This window comes from Lipophrys pholis (assembly GCF_963383615.2).
Source record: "Lipophrys pholis genome assembly, chromosome: 6".
Classification (NCBI taxonomy): domain Eukaryota; kingdom Metazoa; phylum Chordata; class Actinopteri; order Blenniiformes; family Blenniidae; genus Lipophrys; species Lipophrys pholis.
In genome coordinates this window covers 1,445,310-1,468,061 of record NC_137629.1, presented here as the reverse complement: position 1 = coordinate 1,468,061, position 22,752 = coordinate 1,445,310, and the positions used below count along the sequence as shown (strand labels likewise).

At 44.4% G+C, this 22,752-nt stretch overlaps 1 protein-coding gene across 1 annotated transcript in view; it reads right to left on the bottom strand.

Annotated features, from left to right (window-relative positions):
- LOC308111188 (LIM and calponin homology domains-containing protein 1-like) overlaps positions 1 to 22,752 on the bottom strand; it is a 103,492-nt gene that overhangs the window by 6,231 nt on the left and 74,509 nt on the right. The window contains exons 10-23 of the mRNA XM_080465994.1: positions 21,928 to 22,054; positions 21,395 to 21,552; positions 19,091 to 19,577; positions 15,634 to 15,921; positions 12,673 to 12,766; positions 12,495 to 12,574; positions 12,328 to 12,421; positions 8,910 to 8,938; positions 8,076 to 8,189; positions 4,219 to 4,311; positions 3,585 to 3,746; positions 2,397 to 2,491; positions 2,063 to 2,224; positions 876 to 992 (exon numbers count right to left, since the gene is read on the bottom strand). Of these exons, the coding sequence (XP_080322120.1) occupies positions 876 to 992; positions 2,063 to 2,224; positions 2,397 to 2,491; positions 3,585 to 3,746; positions 4,219 to 4,311; positions 8,076 to 8,189; positions 8,910 to 8,938; positions 12,328 to 12,421; positions 12,495 to 12,574; positions 12,673 to 12,766; positions 15,634 to 15,921; positions 19,091 to 19,577; positions 21,395 to 21,552; positions 21,928 to 22,054 (2,100 nt within the window). The remainder of the gene's footprint in view (positions 1 to 875; positions 993 to 2,062; positions 2,225 to 2,396; positions 2,492 to 3,584; positions 3,747 to 4,218; positions 4,312 to 8,075; positions 8,190 to 8,909; positions 8,939 to 12,327; positions 12,422 to 12,494; positions 12,575 to 12,672; positions 12,767 to 15,633; positions 15,922 to 19,090; positions 19,578 to 21,394; positions 21,553 to 21,927; positions 22,055 to 22,752) is intronic.

Genomic DNA, 22,752 nt, shown 5'->3' with positions numbered 1-22,752 from the left:
GAGCCTCTATTTACACGAGGTGTGTTTGTGACTCTTCCCAGCATGCACTCTGATGTATGACACTGAAGAAGTACCATCTGATGTTAGTTGTAGTCGTATTGTACATGTTTAATTATAGAGCTAAATCAAATCTACATGAACTTCAAAGATTCAAAGTGTGTCTGGATTTAATTGTGTGTTTTCCTTTCAAACTGTGGATTTTATAGATGAAAATCATAATCATGTAGATTATCAATATCAGTTTATTTCGACGTAAAAGATTCATGAAGCTGAGTTTGTAATAATATTTGCTTTTGCAAAAAAATCCGGAATAGTTAATTTGTTCTGGGACGTTTCATCTTCAAATTAGCACTTCAAAATAATATTGCCTGTATACAGTATGTACATTATATTTGGAACTATATTTGTGAACGTAACAATCAATAATGTAATAATAATCAATAATGGGATCATTTGGGTTATTTTAAATAAACTAAATAATAATAAATTGTTATTAATTGCATTATTATGGGGTTATTTCATCATTATAATGCAGCTCGTCTTTAAAGAGGCTTTATTTTAATTTATTAAATATGTTTAACTGATTTATTGAAGTTTTAGCAGGTAATTCATGTTAATGTTTGCTACAGAGCACAACAGTGATAATAAGAATAAAGACGTCTTCCTCCATCGTCAGTTACTGTCAGTTACTCTCAGTTACTGTCAGTTACTCTCAGTTACTGCAGGCTGAGGGTCTGTGCTGCGGAGCTACATGTTATGAGATGGTTGTTTGGGGGACGTGAGCTAAAAGCAGGAAATGAGGAAGCAGAGAAGAAGAGCAGCTGCCCCGCCTCTCTCTGTTTGTGCCGTAACCATGACGATGATGATGCTATTACCTGTTGGGTGCTGGAGGCTCGGAGGCGGCGGCGGCGGCGGCGGCGGCGGCGGCGGCGGCGGCGGCGGCGGCGGGCCGGCAGGGGCTGAGGCCCATGTTATTATCAGAGGAGCCGCTCCTGGAAACGGACAGCAACAGGCAGCATGATGATGATGATGGTGATGATGATGGTGATGGTGAAGGTGATGGTGATGACTCACAGCCTGAGCCACACTATTGGCTGGCAGCTTCAGACACAAACCAATAGCAGCCAGAGCAACAGTGAAATCACTGCGTGATGAAACAACTTCCTGGTGTCCTTTAGAAGCTCGTGTTGTGTGTTTCAGCTGGACATGATTCAAACTCAAATATTTCTCAATGTTTTTATTTTTTTAGGTGATTTCATGTGGCCTACTGGAGGAAAAAGGTGGCACCGAACGCCCCCTGCTGGTGAAACAGGTTAACTGACGGTTTCAACAGAATCCACTCAGATAATCTGGTTTCTTTTCAGATCTTCTACAAACTGAGATTACCTCAAACACACAATATATAAAGTAGAGAAAATAAATTATTTAGAGGGGCAAAAAATCCTAAATTTGCTTTGTAATTTATGTAATAGTGTAAAGGATAATAATGACATAATGAGATACTGCAGTAAAAGATAATGCAGCAATTCTGGAACAGATTTAGAGATAATCATAAAAGAAGCACATGTTTTGATTTATGTCTAAAATAAAAAATATATAATTACAAATGACATGCTGGACATTAAAGGTGGAATTTGAGACAAAACAATAGTCCTAATGTCATTTTAAAAACTGTGTTTTATGCAGCTGCAGAGTACGCCACCAGGTGGAGTACTGAGTCAGTCAGAGGAATTATTAACGTGGCTGAAGCTCTTTGTTGATGCACTTTGCTCCCACTGCACTGATCCATACCATGAAATTATACATTAATAAGAAAATGAGGAAAAAACAGAAAATTCTGAGCTCCAGGACAGAAAGTGACTCAACACTGCCACCTCATGTACAACTGAAGCATTACAAGACTCCACACAGTCTCCCTCCAGCAGCATGTTGAGCTGATGAACAGACAGTATATTTCCTGTTTGAATGTGATTCTAACTCATTGGAAAGGACAGAAGAGTTGCTGGAGGTTTAGTTGTGAACACGGAGGCAGTTTGTGGATTGAAGCTGGATGTTCACAGACCTTCGTTCTCCTGGAGGCCGGCTGGGCTTGTTGCTGTCTCCTGAGACTTCCGCTTCTTTCTTCACGGGACTTGAAGATTTGCTGGTCACTGGAGGAAGCTTCTGGCCATTTTGTAAGCTGTGACCGGCCGTCTCCGCCTGACTGCTGCTCATGCTCATCAAGCTGAGGGAAACACATTGATGATCCACCTGCCACTTCAAAAATACTGCACTCCGTTCAGAACACGTCAATATTGAGCTGATTGAGCCGTTTTCTCTCAGTAAAAAACTGAATACTCAGTTTCTAAAAATAGTTTCCAGTGCTGACATGGATCTAAAGCTTCCAGCTCACTGACCTTCGGCCTGTTTTCATGCTGTCGTCGGCCGTGCTGATGTCGCTGGTCCGGTCGTTTTCCCTCCGTTTCCACTCCACGCTCTCCACACCCCCCTTCTGCCACAAAACCAGAAACACCAGCTGCCATCACCGCTCTGCGCAGCAAAACCTCCGTCATCCAGAGGAAACTGAACATGTTCCAGTTATCAGTGAGTTCCTGTGGTTCAGAAACATCAGATCACAACATTCAGTGTTTCCTCACTGAGAGCGATGGAAACTCCATGGAGGATCGAGAAAAGACGTTCATGAGACGAGTTCTAATAGAATCAAAGCTTTTCTGTCTGGAGAAGCAAGTTTCACTCCAAAAGTCTCTCTGGTCTCAGCTTCTTCGTCTCTCAGACGCTTTTATCAATTTGGACTCTGAACGATCTTCAGCCACACGTTTGGAAAAAAACTGCATTTCTGACTCTGAAGCCTGGTGGTGGAAAAATTAAGAAATATATCAACAGATTTACATAAATCATCACTGATGACCTGGATGGATGGATGGATGGATGAACAGATGGATGAATAGATGGATGGATGGATGGATGGATGCATGGATGGATGGATGGATGGATGGATGGATGGATGGATGGATGGATGGATGGATGGATGAACAGATGGATGAATAGATGGATGGATGGATGCATGGATGGGTGGATGGATGGATGAACAGATGGAAGAATAGATGGATGGATGGATGGATGGATGCATGGATGGGTGGATGGATGGATGGATGAAGAGATGGATGGATGAAGAGATGGGTGGATGAACAGATGGATGGATGAACAGATGGATGGATGGATGGATGGATAGATGGATGAATGGATGAACAGATGCATGGATGGATGAATGGATGGATGGATAGATGGATGAATGGATGAACAGATGGATGGATGAAGAGATGGATGAAGAGATGGATGAAGAGATGGATGGGTGAACAGATGGATGAAGAGATGGATGGATGAAGAGATGGATGAAGAGATGGATGGGTGAACAGATGGATGGATGAAGAGATGGATGAAGAGATGGATGAAGAGATGGATGAAGAGATGGATGGGTGAACCAGGCTGACCCCTGCTGATTGGATCATTTAAAGATGGCCACTCTATCAGAAGCGAAGCCTTCAGGTAATGAAGAAATCCTCTCTAATCCATGATGGGATTACCGACTGCCTCTCCAGCAGCTCCTGTTTGCGTTCCCAGTCGGCCAGCGAGCGAACGATTGTGCCGTGAGGCTCGGAGGTGGAGCGCGCCCCCCGGCTGGGGGAGGGCAGGGTGGAGGAGCGGGGGGTCAGCGGGGCCACCGTCTCCTGCAGGATCCGACGCTCCTGCAGCCACGAGAGTGGAGAGAAGAGCCATGCCACAATCATTTCACTAATAATGGAATAAATTAGCCTTTTTAGAATATAATAAACACCATGACTTGATTAATGTGTAAAAAGAATTTTGATCTATTATCATAACATTTTTCCAATAATCTATTAAGTTATTACATGACTGGAGTGGCTTCGTTTCTAATGATAAATGTCCTTAATATACATTAAAAAACGCCTTTTAAAATGTAATAACTTCTGGCCACTCTCTAACAAAACACAAGTCTGGCTGCATTTCTAACAATCACAGCTTATTTGCAGGTTTTGTGAATCAAAAATAGAGAATCTGCATCAAATAGTCTTTATCTTCACTCACTGAAACACAACAACATACTGCAGCTTTCATCAGTTTACTCTGTTTAATTTGTGTTGTTATGATCCTTAAACACACTCACACACACACACACACACACACACACACACACACCTCCTCGTGGTACTTCCTCTCCTCCTCAGCCACCTCCCTCTGAGCTTTCTCCCACTCCTCCCTCAGCTTCTCCTGCTCTCGCTCGTACTTCTCCTGTCGCAGACACAAGAGGAAACCTTCAGACTCTAACCTCCACGCCTGCCTTTGTTTTTCATGCATTTCAGGTGAAACTCTCTTTTCACACACAGCCGGTGGTTAAGTCCAGAGAGTGAAAACAGAGAGTTTCCCTTCAATATGGAAATATGAGCCTTACTTTAGAGGCATTAATACAAGCAGAAATACTAGGATGTGGTATTTGTGTGTTGAAAGCAGACAAACGAGAACAGAAGCCGGCCGTGCAGACGAGAGAGGAGACGAGCAGGAAGGAGGTGGCCAGAGTTCACAAAGGAGGGGAGCATGAAACAGAGGAAACACAAGCAGCAGGCTGAAACAGAAAGAAGAGAAAGAAGAGAAAGAAACAAGAGAAAGAAACAAGAGAAAGAAGAGAAAGAAACAAGAGAAACAAGAGAAAGAAAGAAGAGAAACAAGAGAAAGAAGAGAAACAAGAGAAAGAAAGAAGAGAAACAAGAGAAACAAGAGAAAGAAACAAGAGAAAGAAAGAAGAGAAAGAAAGAAGAGAAACACGAGAAACAAGAGAAACAAGAGAAAGAAAGAAGAGAAAGAAAGAAGAGAAACAAGAGAAACAAGAGAAACAAGAGAAACAAGAGAAACAAGAGAAAGAAAGAAGAGAAACAAGAGAAACAAGAGAAACAAGAGAAACAAGAGAAAGAAAGAAGAGAAACAAGAGAAACAAGAGAAAGAAACAAGAGAAAGAAAGAAGAGAAAGAAACAAGAGAAAGAAACAAGAGAAACAAGAGAAAGAAACAAGAGAAAGAAAGAGGAGAAAGAGGAGAAAGAAAGAGAAGAAAGAAAGAGAAGAAAGAAAGAGAAGAAAGCTCGGGGCGGCAGGTGATGAACACATTGAGGCGACACACTTTCATCCAGCAGAGAAACGTCTCATCTCAGGAATCAGTTTGACGATGAGCAATGATAGAAGCTCCTGATGAGAGAGGGGCTGACCCGGCAGCAGGAGAACCTCTGTGAGGCTGACCCGGCAGCAGGAGAACCTCTGTGAGGCTGACCCGGCAGCAGGAGAACCTCTGTGAGGCTGACCCGGCAGCAGGAGAACCTCTGTGAAGCTGACCCGGCAGCAGGAGAACCTCTGTGAGGCTGACCCGGTAGCAGGAGAACCTCTGTGAGGCTGACCCGGCAGCAGGAGAACCTCTGTGAAGCTGACCCGGCAGCAGGAGAACCTCTGTGAAGCTGACCCGGTAGCAGGAGAACCTCTGTGAGGCTGACCCGGCAGCAGGAGAACCTCTGTGAAGCTGACCCGGCAGCAGGAGAACCTCTGTGAAGCTGACCCGGTAGCAGGAGAACCTCTGTGAGGCTGACCCGGCAGTGAGGCTGACCCGGCAGCAGGAGAACCTCTGTGAGGCTGACCCGGTAGCAGGAGAACCTCTGTGAGCATGAGATGGAGACTGTGAGGGAGTCAGGCTCCTCCACCGCACAGAGCGCCATCTAGTGGTTCAACGCAGGCAGGTGGAGGGGAGCTCAGTCCAAAATAAAGAAAAAGCAATGACATGTCTGCTCCGTCAGAGCGTGAGCCGAGCAGAGAGCTGACAGAACCTCCAACACCAGGACGGCCGGACCTTCTACTGATCAGGGTCGTTGGTACAAACGAGGCTTATTTTAAACTCTCAAGGTTTTTACCTCCTAATTACTGAAATAAAACTTCCTAGAAAACTACATCTTCCTTCTGCACGGACTCACGTGAAGCTCCTGTTTGTGATTTCAAGCACATTGAATCCAAATTCAGCCAATTTTAACACGTCACATTAGAAAATATAAGAGGATATTTAGATCATATTATATTAACATAGTAAAAAAAACCTCACGTCTCATTTATACAAAATAACTTAAAAAGCATTAAACTGGCCAAAATCACACATCTGCAGCTAAAAGTGAATCTCTGGTTTCTATAATTCATACGATTGTGTGACTAAATGACTCAGTAAAGACACTGAGCAGCTGAAACCTGCAGCAGTTTAAAGAGTAGAATTCTTTAAACTGTGAGTTTCTACTGTTTTATTTATTATATTTTCATTTAAATGATTTAATCAGATGCTTTGTCAGAATAAGGAGGGAATCATACCAGGTGCTGCACTTCTCTCAGTGTTCAGCATCAGAATTTAATCATTTATTATTTGACTCCCATCAAAGTGAAACTAGCAGGAACATGAACCCAGTGAGAAATCACTAAGGTACTGACTGGCCCAACCCAGCCCGGGTGTCCAGCTCACTTTGGTTCAGGTTCCACCAGCAGGTTTGTTTCCTCTCATCAGGTTTGATTTGGTCACAAAGAGCTGCAGTTTTTAAGAACGACTATAAAAGCTGCAGTTTGAACTCAGAGCTTTTAGTTAAAGTTTCAGTTTCAGCCCCGAAGACCCGAAGACCCGAATACCACATCAGTACTATTGTGTCATCAAAGATTTACATTTTCAGAACTTTCATAAGCAGCTGCAAACTCTTATAGCTTCTATCACATGACTCATTCAGAAGTGGAGCCTTGATGGGGAATATCTTGCTAATTAGAACCGTCAGGTAAATAAATGTCTTTAACGTCTGTTGACATTTCATGTTACTGAAAAAATGTCTCTTTTTCTCTTGTTTTTCTCTGAAACTGAAGCTCACGTGTGACATTTTCTGTGTGAAAACAAGAAGAATACTTCTGATTACTGACAGTCTTACAGCTGGTGGAGGTTGATCTTATGATTATTACACTAAACTTGGAGGCCAATAACGTGTCTGAACAGACGAGCCATGAAATTAATATTATTCAGAATCACATGTGGTTGATTTGACTCCACTCAGCTCCTGAATGAGATATTAGTGGCTGTAGTGACCCTGCTGGCACGTCGCTCTGTCTGCTTCAGCCCTGAGCAGTAGCTCTACCTGCAGCAGCTCTACCTGCAGCAGCTCTCTACCTGCAGCAGCAGCTCTGTACCTGCAGCAGCTCTGTACCTGCAGCAGCTCTACCTGCAGCAGCTCTCTACCTGCAGCAGCAGCTCTGTACCTGCAGCAGCTCTACCTGCAGCAGCTCTACCTGCAGCAGCAGCTCTGTATCTGCAGCAGCAGCTCTCTACCTGCAGCAGCTCTGTACCTGCAGCAGCTCTCTACCTGCAGCAGCAGCTCTGTATCTGCAGCAGCAGCTCTCTACCTGCAGCAGCTCTGTACCTGCAGCAGCTCTACCTGCAGCAGCAGCTCTGTACCTGCAGCAGCTCTACCTGCAGGAGCTCTCTACCTGCAGCAGCAGCTCTGTACCTGCAGAAGCAGCTCTGTACCTGCAGCAGCTCTCTACCTGCAGCAGCAGCTCTGTATCTGCAGCAGCAGCTCTCTACCTGCAGCAGCTCTGTACCTGCAGCAGCTCTACCTGCAGCAGCTCTCTACCTGCAGCAGCAGCTCTGTACCTGCAGAAGCAGCTCTGTACCTGCAGCAGCTCTGTACCTGCAGCAGCAGCTCTCTACCTGCAGCAGCTCTCTACCTGCAGCAGCTCTGTACCTGCAGCAGCTCTACCTGCAGAAGGAGCTCTGTACCTGCAGCAGCTCTACCTGCAGCAGCAGCTCTGTACCTGCAGCAGCTCTACCTGCAGAAGCTCTGTACCTGCAGCAGCTCTACCTGCAGCAGCAGCTCTACCTGCAGAAGCAGTTCTCTAGCTGCAGCAGCTCTACCTGCAGCAGCAGCTCTCTAGCTGCAGCAGCTCTACCTGCAGCAGCAGCTCTGTACCTGCAGCAGCTCTACCTGCAGCAGCAGCTCTGTACCTGCAGCAGGCGCTCTTGCTCTTGCTGCCACCTTTCCTGACGCTTTCGCTCCTCATCCGGGTCCCAAGACCAGCGGTCAGCCCGCCTGGCCTGGGGCAACACCGGGACTGACACCTGATAGACCGCCACACACACACACACACACACACACACACACACACACACACACACACACACACACACACACACACACACACACACACACACACACACACACACACACACACACACACACACACACACACACACACACACACGACACATGAGACGCACAAACACACATCCACCACAGAGGAGAGGAAGAGAAGGGAGGAGACAGAAATAGTTGGTCTACCACAACAACTCCAATGCAAAGGACTCCTACTAGAGAGAGAGAGAGAGAGAGAGAGAGAGAAAGAGAGAGAGAGAGAGAGAGAGAGAGAGAGAGAGATGAGCTGAAAAGAAACGAGAAGCAGCCATCGACTACAGCGCCCTCATCTGGCATGCTACACCAACAGCTCTGTTTGTGTGTGTGTGTGTGTGTGTGTGTGTGTGTGTGTGTGTGTGTGTGTGTGTGTGTGTGTGTGTGTGTGTGTGTGTGTGTGTGTGTGTGTTTCTCATAATTATCTTCTGTATCTGTTCACGGTTTGAGCTAAAAAAATGATTTAAAAAACAAAACCTACCATAAGCTGCTTATCATGACTCACTCATTCACCCATTATGACATTATTATAATTATTGAAGTTATTAGTTCATCTATGAAATGTCTGATGTTTTAGTGTGAAACTTGACGTCACTATGAGGCGATGAGCCAGATGAGAAGCAGAAAAACAGTTGTTCTGAGTTTTTACTCACATTTCCACGATGATCCTGTTCCGGGTTTTCTGTAGAGCGAGGAAACAGTCATTAACACATTAAAGGAATAAAGGTGCTGGTTTGACAACCTGAAGGGTAAAAATGAGAATGAGAGAAAAAGTGAAGTCCACCAGAAGCCACAGCATCCAGAGACGGCGTCACGTCATTGACTGACAATGATAAAAAAAACCTTTTAGAACAGTTTTTACTGATTGTTGGGACCAACCAATGGCTCATCCTCTGCTTGATAAACCATTTCCAGCATGTGGATATTTAAATCAGAAGCTGAATCAAACTGTTGAATGTTGCAGCGTTTTGGTGGAAACGTCAGAAACGTGAAGCACGTTGAACATGCAGACTGATGTTCACACTCCAGGTGCTCCTCAACGTGGACGACTGGCCGGACGTTGAATCTCAAACAAATAAACTCAACATGCTGAATTACTGTGGAGGGACTTTTACCAGCGCCGAGCCCAAACCGAGGAGACAGTTCCTCTGGTATGAACATCGTTTCTGATTAACTGCTGCTGCAGTTGTTTCAGACTAAACTGCATCACAGTAGGTTTGCTGATGGTGATGATGATGATGATATGATGATGATGATGATGGATTGTTTGTGGACTCAGTTTCCATGGCAACCTGAAGCTTCAAGCGTCACCAAAAGAGACAAAACTACTTCACCAGAGTTCGTTTCAATCGGAGAAACTTGACCAGCATGAACACGCCTGCCAGGAGACCTTCGACCAGATCCTCTGACCCGGAGGGTTTCAAAGTGTGGGGCAGGGGCAAGAGGCAGGGGCAGATTAAGGGGCAGGCCCGAAAGATAAATTACAATCCTGTAGTTTGCCGGCTTCAGTAATGGCAAATGAATTTCACTTGTACTATATGACAGTTTTCCACCACTTGACAGCTTTCATTTACCCTGTTTATCACATTCACCCGTTCACACACACACATTCACACTCAGTCCGTCCACTGGGAGCAGTCTGGGGTTCAGTGTCTTGCTCAAGGACACTTCGACATGTGGACAGGGGGAGATGGGGAATCGGACCTGCAAACTTCCAGCCGCTCTCTTTAAAGTTCTTTTGTTTCCTCATCCATCTCACCACCTGTCCTGTATCTTTCTCTCCTTCAGGATTCTGTTCGTTGTAGTAAAACTGGATCATCACGTTTTGAGTTTTTAAAAAAGTCAATCTTCTGCAAAATCCACTTCCTAAAGGTTCTCCAGCAGTACTAATCGTCCCCATACCTGGACTGACGTCCCAGAAGTGAAGACAGTCTGTCCTCTCTCTCCCTGGCTTGTTTCAGGTTTAAAAAGTGTGTTGCTCCAAGCAGCCAATCAGAATCAAACCCTATATAGTGTCATCGGGGGTTTAGCCAATCCCAATCAAGGTAGGCCCTCCCTTTGACTCCTCCCACAATTAGGCAGCTCTGCTCTGGCACATGGCACCACGAGAGGAAGTACTGAAGACACTGAACCCCAGACTGCTCCTGACTGATGGACTGAGCTCCTGAACATGGCACTGGTGTGAATGTGTGTGTGAACGGGTGAATGTGATCAACAGTGTAAAGCTCTGTGGGGTCGGCTCAAGCAGGTGAAGAATGATGGGTCAGAGTGAGAGTGAGAGTGAGAGTGAGAGTTAGAGTGAGAGTGAGAGTTAGAGTCAGAGTTAGGGTCAGAGTTAGAGTTAGAGTTTGAGTGAGAGTGAGAGTGAGAGTGAGTGAGAATGAGAGTGAGAGTCAGAGTTAGGGTCAGAGTTAGGGTCACAGTTAGAGTGAGAGTGAGAGTTAGAGTGAGAGTTCGGTTTAATGGTGGAGGATGTTTAACCAGGATATTCTCACACACTTTGAAATCCTCTGATTCAACCAACATGATGAGAAAATCAAAATGAGCATTTGAACACAGTGAAAAGCAGCTCGTTTCCTGAAGCACAGTAAAGACACAGATGAGGAGGAACAGACTCAACACAGGGAGAAACTGATCACACATGCGTGTACATGAAGAAATGAAGGAGAAGGGAAAGTCCTGGACTCTGTGGAAGGAGAAGTGATCTTTACCTGACGCAGCGAAGAACTCCCAGCGGAGCTGAGGGTTCGAGGCTGCCAGCGGAGACCTGACACTCATTTCAAACTCTACAGCCAAATGAACACATCATGATGGGGGGGTGGGGGGGTGGGGGGGTGGGGTGGTGGGGGGTAGAGAGGAAGGGGGGTGATGGAGACAGAGACGTCAAAATAAAGAGTCGTTCTGGAAACGTTTCCTCAGGATCATTTCTGTGTTCATTTGGCCTGAAAAGCTCAACGAGAGGAGATCAGACCAGCAAAGTATTTCATTAAATACTTTTACACTAATAATGTAGATGAAGTTAACGTCGTTGTGCTTTGAGATTTTTACTTCCAAATAACCGTTTCTCCTTCCTTCAATTACAATTTATTTGAATTCAGTCGTTTTGAATTTGTGGATCATGGAAGCGTCACACGTAATGACGAGGTTCTGTTGGTATTTAGAAATGGTCGTCAGTTAATGTCCCAAAATCTAATACATTGGTCCTTGGATGATGGAAATTCATCCCTGAAGATTTCATGCAATTCGGGTTAATAGTTTGTTGTGAAAAGTTGGTGAAATACAATTAATAAATACACGCAAACAAGAACAGAATTTCCCTCCAACGTCGGTGGGCCAAGGAAACAAAACAAACAATAATCCAACTTATCTAAGTTTTTCGTTTGTATATTGCAAAAGCTGATATCTCAATAATTATAACATATTTAATGTGCAACCACTAATGACAACTGAATAAAGATTTTAGATTATTTAAAAAGCCTCTGGTCATCATTTAGAACAAATACAGTCTTATACCCACAAAATACTGTAATCCTAATCAGGATCAGATTAAAGACCTGAAGAGGAGCAGATTACAACTGTTAAATGGGATTAGCAGAGAGTTTTATTGTTAAATAATTATTATATTGTTTTTTTTTCCAGTTGAATGTCTTAAATAGTCTTGAAATAAAAGACTTAGAACTTATTCACGTTCTCTTATTCTTTGTTTGTATTTTCATTGTTTTATTCAGTTTTTAACGTTCATTTAATCTTGTCTGTCATTTTACTGTTAAACGTTGTGGAAGTTTAACCTTTAATCCTGTTTTTCTTGTTTAATCACTTTGTTGAACTCAATACAATTCACATAAAATGTTTTTATTACAGTATAATTGGTCATGTTTAACTGCTTTTCTGTACATCTTGTCGGCTCTCAGCATCTTTTCTTATCTTCTTTGTAAAAAGAGAGAATTATAAATCATCAGAAGGAAATTAGAGAGGAAAACCTTGAGAAGCAGAAAGAAAAAGATTTGAACTGAAGCCGAGGAAAGAGAAAGCAGCAGCAGGTTGGTGTCTGGGTGGTTGTCATGGTTTCACCTGTGTTGGGATGAAGTCCCACTGACGAAGCTGCAGATGAGTTCGGAGTCGTCGCCGCCGTCTGCCACGTCTCGTCTGAGCAGGAAGCTCTCCCCTGAACACAGCGATCCATGGGTTCAGTCGGAGGGGAGACTCTTCTATTAGAGGTTTTATTCTTTGTGTCTCACCTGACGCTGCGGCGCTTCGACTCCAGACTGGACGAGCTTTTCACTCCGGGATTCGCTCGTTGTTTGTTCTTGTTTGACTTCTGAAAACAGAATTTAAAGCACCTACATGACAGACGACCTGCGGTGAAACGTTTTGGAGAAAAGCCACCAGGTGGCGTGAGCGAGGCGGCGTTCAGACCTGCAGACTGTCTCTGTTCAGCCGGGTTTGGTTTCCCTCGCTCTGCTGGATGACCTCCGCTCTTTATGAAGCTTTCCTCGTGTTTCTGCAGCTCCTGTTAGAAACACAGGAGTTTGATCAGGAAGGATCTCTAGATTTCAGCATCTCAAATTCAGCAAGACGCCAACACAGAGGAGCTCACGATGGACAAAACACAGAAGGTTTTCTCTGGGACAGGATTGAACTTTTTCTTTAAAATGAATGAAAAATACTTTATTATAAAAAATGGATTTTGACTTTTGTCTCGGCCACTTTAATGTAAAAACATCTTTCCTTTTTATTTAATATTGTGGCTCCAATCCTCTTTGAACCAAACTGATGTGAGAATTAAAATGACATAAAGTAAAGAGGACAGAAAGGAAATGTGTCTTTGGTTTCTTCACAATAAATATTATAACACAGGAAAGTCTCTTGATTTCCGTTTGAAATAACATCAGAGCTGCGAGGAAGATGAATTTGTGGGATGAGCAGCAGAGTGTGAGCGTTGTGTTTCCTCCTACACAAGATATTTAACTGTGAAATGTTCTGGCTGAGTTTGTTTCTGTGGTTCCTGTTTATTGAAGAAACACTTTCTTAATGTGACGTTTGGTTTCTGGTTTCTTTGATCATCCGAACTACCAAAGAGTTCATCACATAGAAAATCTATTGAACAAAGTTTTCACTGGATTATCCCACAAACTCTCCTCATGCCACAAATGCATGTTTCTAATGAAGGCGGAAACTTTAAACAGGAAATAATCAAAGTAGGGAGGTCCCGATCCGATCGGTAGATATCGGATCGGGGCCGATATTGGTGATTTGTGAGTGATCGTGAATCGGCAAATCCAGCCGATCACCCTGCCGATCTAAAAAAATTGATAAAAAAAACATTTCAGCTGTAAAGCAGGTCCCGTGTGCGACCTGCCGTAAACTGAGGTGAGCAGCCTGAAGCCAGTGAGAGGATCAACCAGCAGTCTGGAGGGAGTTTAGGGTGGATAACCAAACCAGTCCTGAGAGGTGGAGCACCAGAGCTTCGTCTGACCAGTGGCGGGCCGTCAGGGCCGTCAGGCTTCTCTGAAGGCCTGAGAACAAGATCTCCATCTCAGACTGATGTTGATCATATTTGGTCCATGAATACTTTTTAAATAATTCCAAACTGTCTGTCTGCTTCCTCTCATAGCTCCTCCCCGTCGGCTGCTTCCAGACTGAACTTCTATATTAAAGCTTTGAACCAATCACAGTCCAGCCATCATCTGTTGCCGGGTAAAGAAATCTGCCTGAGGCCTTCAGGTTCAGTTCTGCAGGCGTCTGCTGTGTAAAACAAGTGTCGGTCGCTGCTGCTTCAACCAATCAGATTTTGATATTGATGACTCAGGACCTTCTAGAAGGCCGAGGGTGATGTCAGCATATTCAAGCCCTCTGATTGGATGGTCAGAGAGTTCACTCTCCAGCTAGCTGACTGCATCTGTAGTGAGCTGCACAAACAGAAATTTAGTTCTGTTGATTTAATAAAGGTTTTATCAACCCACAATGACTAAAGGAGAAGATAAAGAGATTTGGTTGCAGATTTATTGTCTAAACAATTTTCAAAACGGACTTTTCCAAGAGGTCATGAACGCACCGCAGCACTAAAGCGCAGAGGTCCGGTGCAATTTATCTGCTTCACTACAAACTCCATGGCAGGATTCAGGATTATATTATTTGCTATTAAATTATTTTCAAGACCACAAAAAGCTGACGTTTGTCACCGTCCTCGACCCCCAGAAGTTTTGGGAAAAGCAGCTGCTATTTTATGCAGCTGAAGGAGAGAATGAACTTGGATGTTGTTCATTCATAAAGGTATTTATTCTACTGCCGTCAAGTGAGCAGGCGCTCGCTGAAGCAGCTTCAAGTGAGCCCGCACTTGTTTTTTGCTGCGCTTTTGTAGTGCTTTTACGGTAAAACACCAGAGAGCAACAGCCGCAAAGCTGAAAAGAAACCCTTCAAAATAAAAGCCCAGAAAGCAGCGACACACAGACACGATAGATAGATAGATAGATAGATAGATAGATAGATAGATAGATAGATAGATAGATAGATAGATAGATAGATAGATAGATAGATAGATAGATAGAATGCAATATTAGTGCGGCCACAACAGTGAAAATAAACCCTTCAAAATAAAAGCCTCTCATCTCTTTTCATCCATCCATTTTCTCTCTCTTACCCGTGTCCGGGTGGTGGGGGTGTCAGTCTGAGCACATTGCACCATTAAGAACCTTCCTGCAGGTGGTAAGCCCACAGGAAGGTGGCGCTGACGTGGGACATGAACCCTCTACTTTGAGACTGAGAGTCTCGTGCTCTACCTACTGAACTGAGTGCGTTTAACACAACTAATTTGATAAGACATCTAAAAAGTAAACAACTCTCGACTTTACAATACTTTTTTTTTTTTTCAAATGAAACCCAGTGAATCAGTTAGACTAAGTTAAGATAAATAAGAGAAACAAGACTGCAGAGTGTAACTGGGTTTTTGTTGTTCTGACTGAATAAAGTTTAAATAAGTTCTTAAGTCATTCTGAGAAGAATCTTGATTCAATAAGTGAGTTTTAACAAACAAAGCTTCTGCCAATAGTGCTTTTAGCTTCAGACGTCTTAGTTGCTCCAAAAATACACTATTGAGTATCTTTGCAATAACAATGTAAGTATCGGATCGGGAAAGTATGGGGACGTCCCTAAATCAAAGTATGAGACACATTGTTAGAGCAGAGAAATAATTCAACAAATTAAAATTTCTTTACTTTTTCTACAGTTTACTGAACATGTCTAAATGAAACGAGACGTATTTTAGTTGCAGATTAGAAAATCATAATAATTCTGCAGCAGTGTTTTGAGATTTTAGCAAAATTTTGTTTAAAAAAACTGAAGATTTTTAGCAGCTACAAGTTTAAAACCTGAACTGACCGCTGGCAGTGAGGTGGGTCTGGTCAGTGGGGAGGAATTCTCCTCTGTTTCCTCAGAAGCTGCACTCGTCCCTCTTTGCATCTCTTCAGCCTTCGTCAACACTGGACCTGCCTGTCCAGCAGGGGGCAGTACAGCGGGGGACGGGGAGGAGGCCGCATCCCCGGAGCCGGCTGAGGATTTGGACGGCGATGCCTGGAATCGAGGAGGAGACTCTCTTCCTTGGCTTTCGGGCGTGACGGGAACGTCGTCACTTCCAACGTCGCCGTTAACTCGGAGCAAACCATCAGCCTGAAGCAGGAGGAACCAAAAATAGAATCAGAAGAGAAACAGAAGAACGTCAGACTGGTGGTTCTCTTCACACCATCCTCTTCCAATCAGGCCTCACTAAACATTCGTGTATCTAAAACCGGAAGTGAAGCAGAACATGGAGCATCAAAACAGAGTAAATTAATCTGTAAACTAACGTGATGAAACAGAAACGTTTCACATTTTATTACTTGGAAATCCAGGTTGTTGTGTTCCAGTTGACGAAACGTCCCAGGTCATGTCATACTGCTAAATTATTTCTGAACAAACGACTGACAATAATTCTATGATTTCATACCGTCAGGAAACCCTGTGGCAGACTTCATGTGTGTCATTAAAATGCTCTGAAAGTAGTATTAAGAAAGAAAAATCTGATTTTTCATAAACATTTGACATTTTAAAATCTGAACTCCAAGTTTTTAAAGCCGTCCAAGAACAAACTTTGTATTTTTCCTGCTCTTCAACTCACAAAACTACTGGGAATTCCGAGTTACGAGCACAACTGGAACATCAAGTTGTAAAATGTATTTACTGATTATGAAGAAACTGTTTCAAAGAGTTGTGGGGATTTGTTGGTATGTGCTTGGTCGAGGCTTGGAGGTGTAATTGTTCGATTCCTGAGTCACACTGTGGTAAAGCTCGGTTAACCAGGTTGGATCCCTCAGTCAAAATGCCCCCTGCTGAGCAGCTCCAAACCAAACACTGAACCAACCAGAGAAGAAGAATCTGTGAGATGAAGTGGAAACGGGATTTATTGGACAGAAGCTGTTAGTTTTCTGTTTCTTCCAGTTAAATAAGCAGCTGAGTTTATTTTTCATTAGTGACACACTGCGGCTCTGTATGTTTAGTCTGATTCTAAGTAGAAGGTTTCTTCCTATGAAAAAGGGAGTTTTTCCTTTCCTGTGTGTGCTCCTGTAGAACTGTTGGTTTTCCTCTGTAAGTGTTTATAAATGACGTTAATGGATGACTCAAATGAAATAGAATTATAATCAAACTTTATTCACCCTCTTGGGGAAATTGCTTTCCACACTGACCCCTCCTATTATGGGGTCAAGGGTCATGCTCAGGGTCCCACAGTGGCGATACGTCCAGCTGTGGGATTTGAACCTGCAAACTCCAGATCCCAAGTCGGTTTCTCTGTTTCTCTAACCTGCAGGTCTCCACTGCCCACCGAATTAAACTGAACTGAAAATAAAACGTTTATGAGGACCTGAAAGGACGATGTGTTGCTTTAGCTGCCAGATGATTTACCAAGAGGTTGATCATTATGTGTGAATAATAACGTTTTACATCTCAGACTGTTCCACTAACAAAACCTAAATGAACAAGATAATTGAAGGTGATATAAAAATGCTAATAAAGCAGTGAAGACCCCGGCTGCGGCCATTAGGAGCCTCTCTGAGGAGCGAGCCCAAACAAAGGGGCAGTGATGTATGTGTGAGCGGTAACTTAAGACACGGCGGAGCCGTCGGGTGAATGGCGGCTCTCAGTTGGCCTCCGCCGTCTCGTCCCGCCGCTCCGGCCTGTGTGGGCCGTCTTTGTCCAGGAGGAGACCACTTCACATTGAGAGGGTCCTACTTGTCCACTTCTTAAGTCAATAGGGAACAGAGGCCTCCATTCAGCGCCGGGCTCCGCTCAGACTCCAGACAAGGAATTCCAGAAAAGCCCTGTGCCTCGTTTGGTCTGATAACCCCCCACCACCACCACCACCCCACCACACCACCACCCCACCACCACCACCACCCCACCCCCCACGCCACCAAAACACAAGATCTCATTTTCAAAAGCCCATTTGGACATTTCCTTCTAACAGAAAGGGAAACGGATCCTGTTGAAGGTCCTTTGAGCTAAACTCAAACATTACATGGTTTTCTGGTGTTTTCCTCCAGACTGGCTCGTCACCATGGTAACTTCTCTGGTATTCCAATGCAAAGGCCAAGAGGTCTGAAGGGGGATCCACCCCCCGGGGGTGGGGGTGTGGGTGGGGGGGAGTTATTAACCGACACCGGGAAGCAACCATTCGGCCGTGAACCCGGTCAAACCAATCAAATCTGCTGGTTTCATGTCCAGAAAGAAAAGAGCCTGAAGAAAAGAAACTGCAGGTTGGATTGTAGGACGACTCGTCCACAGACAGGATGAAAATAAATCCTGTACAATGTACTTTCACATATTATTCTTCCTGATTGATATCTTATATATTTCTCATAAATCTAGTATATGTCCATATATATTTAGTATCGTACCAAATTTCGCTTCCCACACCTCAGATGTACCCCTCACCCTAAGGACGGCTTCATAATGAAATATATATCTTATGTTATTGTGTCAAATATACTTAACAATCCTTCCAAATGTGTCAAATATACTTTGAAATCCTTCAACTCAATAATACTGAAAGAGTTAGTGGTGGACGAGTCGTCCAGGGTTGCAGTTTTGTTGACGAGTTGTCGTTGGACCTGCAGGTTGTCCACACATGGAGCTGTCAGGGTCCTTCATCAGGTCAACGTTCAGAAAGACTCAAAACTCTCAAACCAAAGAAAAAAACACACTTTTTTAGTAAAATTTAGTTCCATTTGTTGACCTTCTGCTCTTTTATCTGTGAAATGAATAAAGTATGCACTTGTTTTATCTCTTTTCTGGCTCCAACCAACAACATTAGCTCCTATCAGCCTGTCAACGTGATTATCTTGGATAAATGTTAACGGGAGGCGACAGCCAGTCAGAAATAATGGAGTGGTGGTTCTTTAATTTGACCTTCCTGTGAATCAGTAAACTGTTGGTTTGATGGATTTCTGCTTCGTTCAGTGAAGTGAGCCAGCGGCTGAGAGGATCTGGACTGACCTCCGTCTCAGAGACAGAAAACTGGATTATTCAGAGAAAACCTGGAAGAACTGGAGCAGATGTCTTTTTGTCTATATTGATAATGAGCATTAATTCCCATGTTATTCTACATTTACTGCACAAGTTCACCTGTAATGTTCAGCGTGAAGGGAGAAGCATGCAGACAGAACGGCTGTGGACTGAGGCTCAGTGAGGTGAGAACATGAATTATTATTTCAAGTGTTTCAGTGGAGAAAGTCCCTGATGCTGATGAGACTGAGTTTCCCCTGCGCCCCGCCTGCTGTTAGTAGCTGACGTTTCTGCCTCTCACCTTGCTGCTCCAGGTCTCGGCGGCGGCGGCGGGTCGGGACAGGTAAGGCTTGGGCGTCAGTAAAGGCACAGGATTGGGCGACAGGGTTCGGCTCGACGGCGGCTCGGACGAGCGAGAGCGGATCTGAGGCCGGTGGTGCGACGGCGGGTCTCTGGGAAACTCCTCGACTCGAGCCTCCAGCGTGGACGTGAACTTGGGCGCCGGGGCGGACTGCTGCCGCAGGTACCGCAGCGGGCCGTCGGGGTCCGGGTCGAAGGGGTCCGGGGTGGTGGGCGAGGCCGACAGGGAGAGGGAGAGCGGGAAGGCGGAGCAGGTGAAGGCGGGGTCGGCCGACACGCTGCGGTCCAGCAGCTTGGGCAGCTGCAGGCGCTCCAGGACGGCCTCGCTGATGGAGAAACGCTGCGCGTAGCGCTGCAGGATGGCCGACGCCTCCTCCGGGGTTCTGGCGCCGCGGTACGCCAGCCGCAGGTCCTCCTCACGCCGCTCCCTGCTCGCACGGCAACACGGAGAAAAGCAGGCGAAACAGGTTCAGAAGAGTCGGAGTCGATTGTGAGCCGCTTCGTGGCTCTACTGGGAGGAAACAACACGTTTTACAGCAAAACCTTCTTTAAGAGGCGTCTTTCAATCCCCAGAGTGACGGTTCTAATCCCAATCTGCGTCGCTGCATGGAATTAAACACTGCAACATCAGATTACCCCTGAAGTTATACCCCACGGCCACGGGGCAACTGTGTCAGTAACATGAGAAGGTATGAGACGAAGGAGATTATTAGGGTCTGAGCACTGAAAGGGCCCAAGGACCTTATTGAATTTCCTCGTATTATTATTATTATTATTATTATTATTATTATTATTATTATTATTATTAATAATATTATTTAGTTATTTTATTTAGTCCCCCCCCAAATACGCCTAAAGAATGCCTAAATATACACAACTTTGCACAGTCAACAGTTTGATCATTTGGAGGAATCACACATGTGACTGGAAAAATGGCTCAACAGCGCCACCTGCAAAATTGTAAAAATTCTGCCCCCGGATCCCGTTTCACCTAGAGCTACGAAAGACGGCACATATATGTAACACCTCAAGACACACGTCTCTTACACACATACCGAAAACTCAACAGGAAGTCGGCCATTTTGAAATATATAATGGATTTTTGCTCATATTGGCCCAAATTGAATTTTCCAGAGAGAACTAGTACTATTGGGTCATTTAAATTTACCTGGACAGTGGCCTGGCGATTGAGAAACAAAGCTTACTTAAATCATTAAAAATATCTGAGGGCGTGGCCAAAGTTTGACATTTTGCCAAGAAACAGGAAGTGCAGGGTAAAAACAGGAAGTGCAGGGCAAAAACAGGAAGTGGGTAAAAACAGGAAGTGGGTAAAAACAGGAAGTGATGTGTAAAAGGCCTTCACATGGCTTAATCAGCTTCAAACTTCAAACATTGCATCAGAGTCCGGCCCTCATCACAGCTAAGTCACAATGACGACTATCAGCCATAGCGCCACCTGCTGGAAACAGGAAGTACAGTCTCCATAACCTGTCCATTCTCCTACTGACCCCAAATTTCACACTTTCCGTTAAACGAGGTACGTATGCCCACTGTCACTCTCAGTAGTCCTGCAAGTAGCGAGAACGGTTCTCTGCTTGCAGCCTTGATATTCATATCAATATATCCATATATGACTATATTTTAAGATTTATTTCCATTTGTATTTTATTTTGGAGCATATGCTCCTTCGCAAGGTCACATAGTAGATCTTATGAGGAGTCGTCAACGAACACGCACGTCTTTGAAGGCAGAGAAAACGCCTTCATGCAACCTGCACAGACAGCTCTCCGGCTGGAATCAAACCGGGTTTCTCCTGCTGTGAGGCCGTGCAGCGTTTATCATGCAGCATATCTTTTTAACAAGATCATCATAAACTTCATTGCACTGCAGTTCTGAATTCATAAAACACTTTTTTTATCTCACTTTAAAGGTTTACTTCTTTACTTTCATACGTTTCTAACAAGCTGCTTCAGCTGCATCTTCAACTGGCTTCACTTCCACATTTACAAGATTAAAACATCGACAGAGAAACTGCATTTCCCTCTTCTGGCTTTACATTATAATCAACAAAATCTGCTTCACCTTTCAGACAGACCTGCTCCGGTGTCTTTCTGTAGGAGAACTACTTCAGAAAAAGCTTCAGCAGGATTGAGCTCTTCCGTCTCTGTTATTACTAAACTGCACACGCAGACATCAGCGCTCAGCAGAACACAAACCCAACTGGTTTCATGTGAACGTCACCTACTTGTCCTCCACGATCTCTCTGTACGTCTTGATGCTTCTCCTCCTCTGGGAGACGCAGCTTCCTCCGGACATCAGCTGCTCCATCATCTTCCTCTCCTCCTCCTTCTTGATCAGGTCCTGGGAAATGCTCCTCCTACGGTTCTTCCATCGGGCCAGATCCTGACCGGCACACGCACGCACACACACACACACACACACACACACACACACACACACACACACACACACACACACACACACACACACACACACACACACACACACACACACACACACACACACACACACACACACACACACACACACACACACACACACACACACACACACACGGCATGATGAGTTATACATATAGAATTTTCCCGTCACTCCGGCCACACTGACGTGACGCTGTGGAGGCAGAAAACAGACTCCGGCTTTTCAATCAGCTCAGTGTGACTTTATGAAGAGTTTTTCCTGCATTGCAACCTTTAGGAGGTGAGTGATGATGATGATGATGATGACGATGATGATGATGAGGTCTGCAACACTCACGTCCTGCCAGTGATCCTCCTCCTCCTTCATCTGGTTGTACTGGTTGTGCATCAGCTCGTGTCGGGCCTGACTGTGTGGCTGCAGGATTCCCTCATCCTCACCGCGCATGTCAATCATACTCACACTCCTGGAGGGACACACACACACACACACACACACACACACACACACACACACACACACACACACACACACACACACACACACACACACACACACACACACACACACACACACACACACACACACACACACACACACACACACACTTGTTTGGGGACATTTCGATAGATTTCTTTCACTGCATTTCAATTTGTATTATTACCTGTTTACTGATACTTGAGTGGCTATAATTCTTTTCTACTTCAGCCAAAACATAATAAGGAAATCACTGATGAATTTTCAATATGTTGAGCGTCATGAGATAATGACTCTGTATCCAGAAACTTAAATATCTCTTCCATCTGTTGAAATAAATCCTCACACTCACCTCGAAGGTGAAACGTTCCTTTTCCCCTCAAACACAATCAGACTGGATTAACTCCTCTTGATTTCATCTGCTCACTAAATACTTTCATGTCAGAATGAAATTTGTTTCAACAAAAAATGTATGAGGACATAATTTAATAATAAGCTGCTGTTCAGGTGAAGGCAGCTGAAACTAAACAGATTGAAGCAGGAGTTCATTGAGAATCTTCAGGAAGTGTCTTTGCTTTACAGAAAGTGAACAAAACAGTGTTAAAACATTCAGCTTTAGCTTCAGTCCGAGACAGACATGGATAGTTAGGGCCATGCAGGCGAGTTTAATATTCAGCACAAAACCAG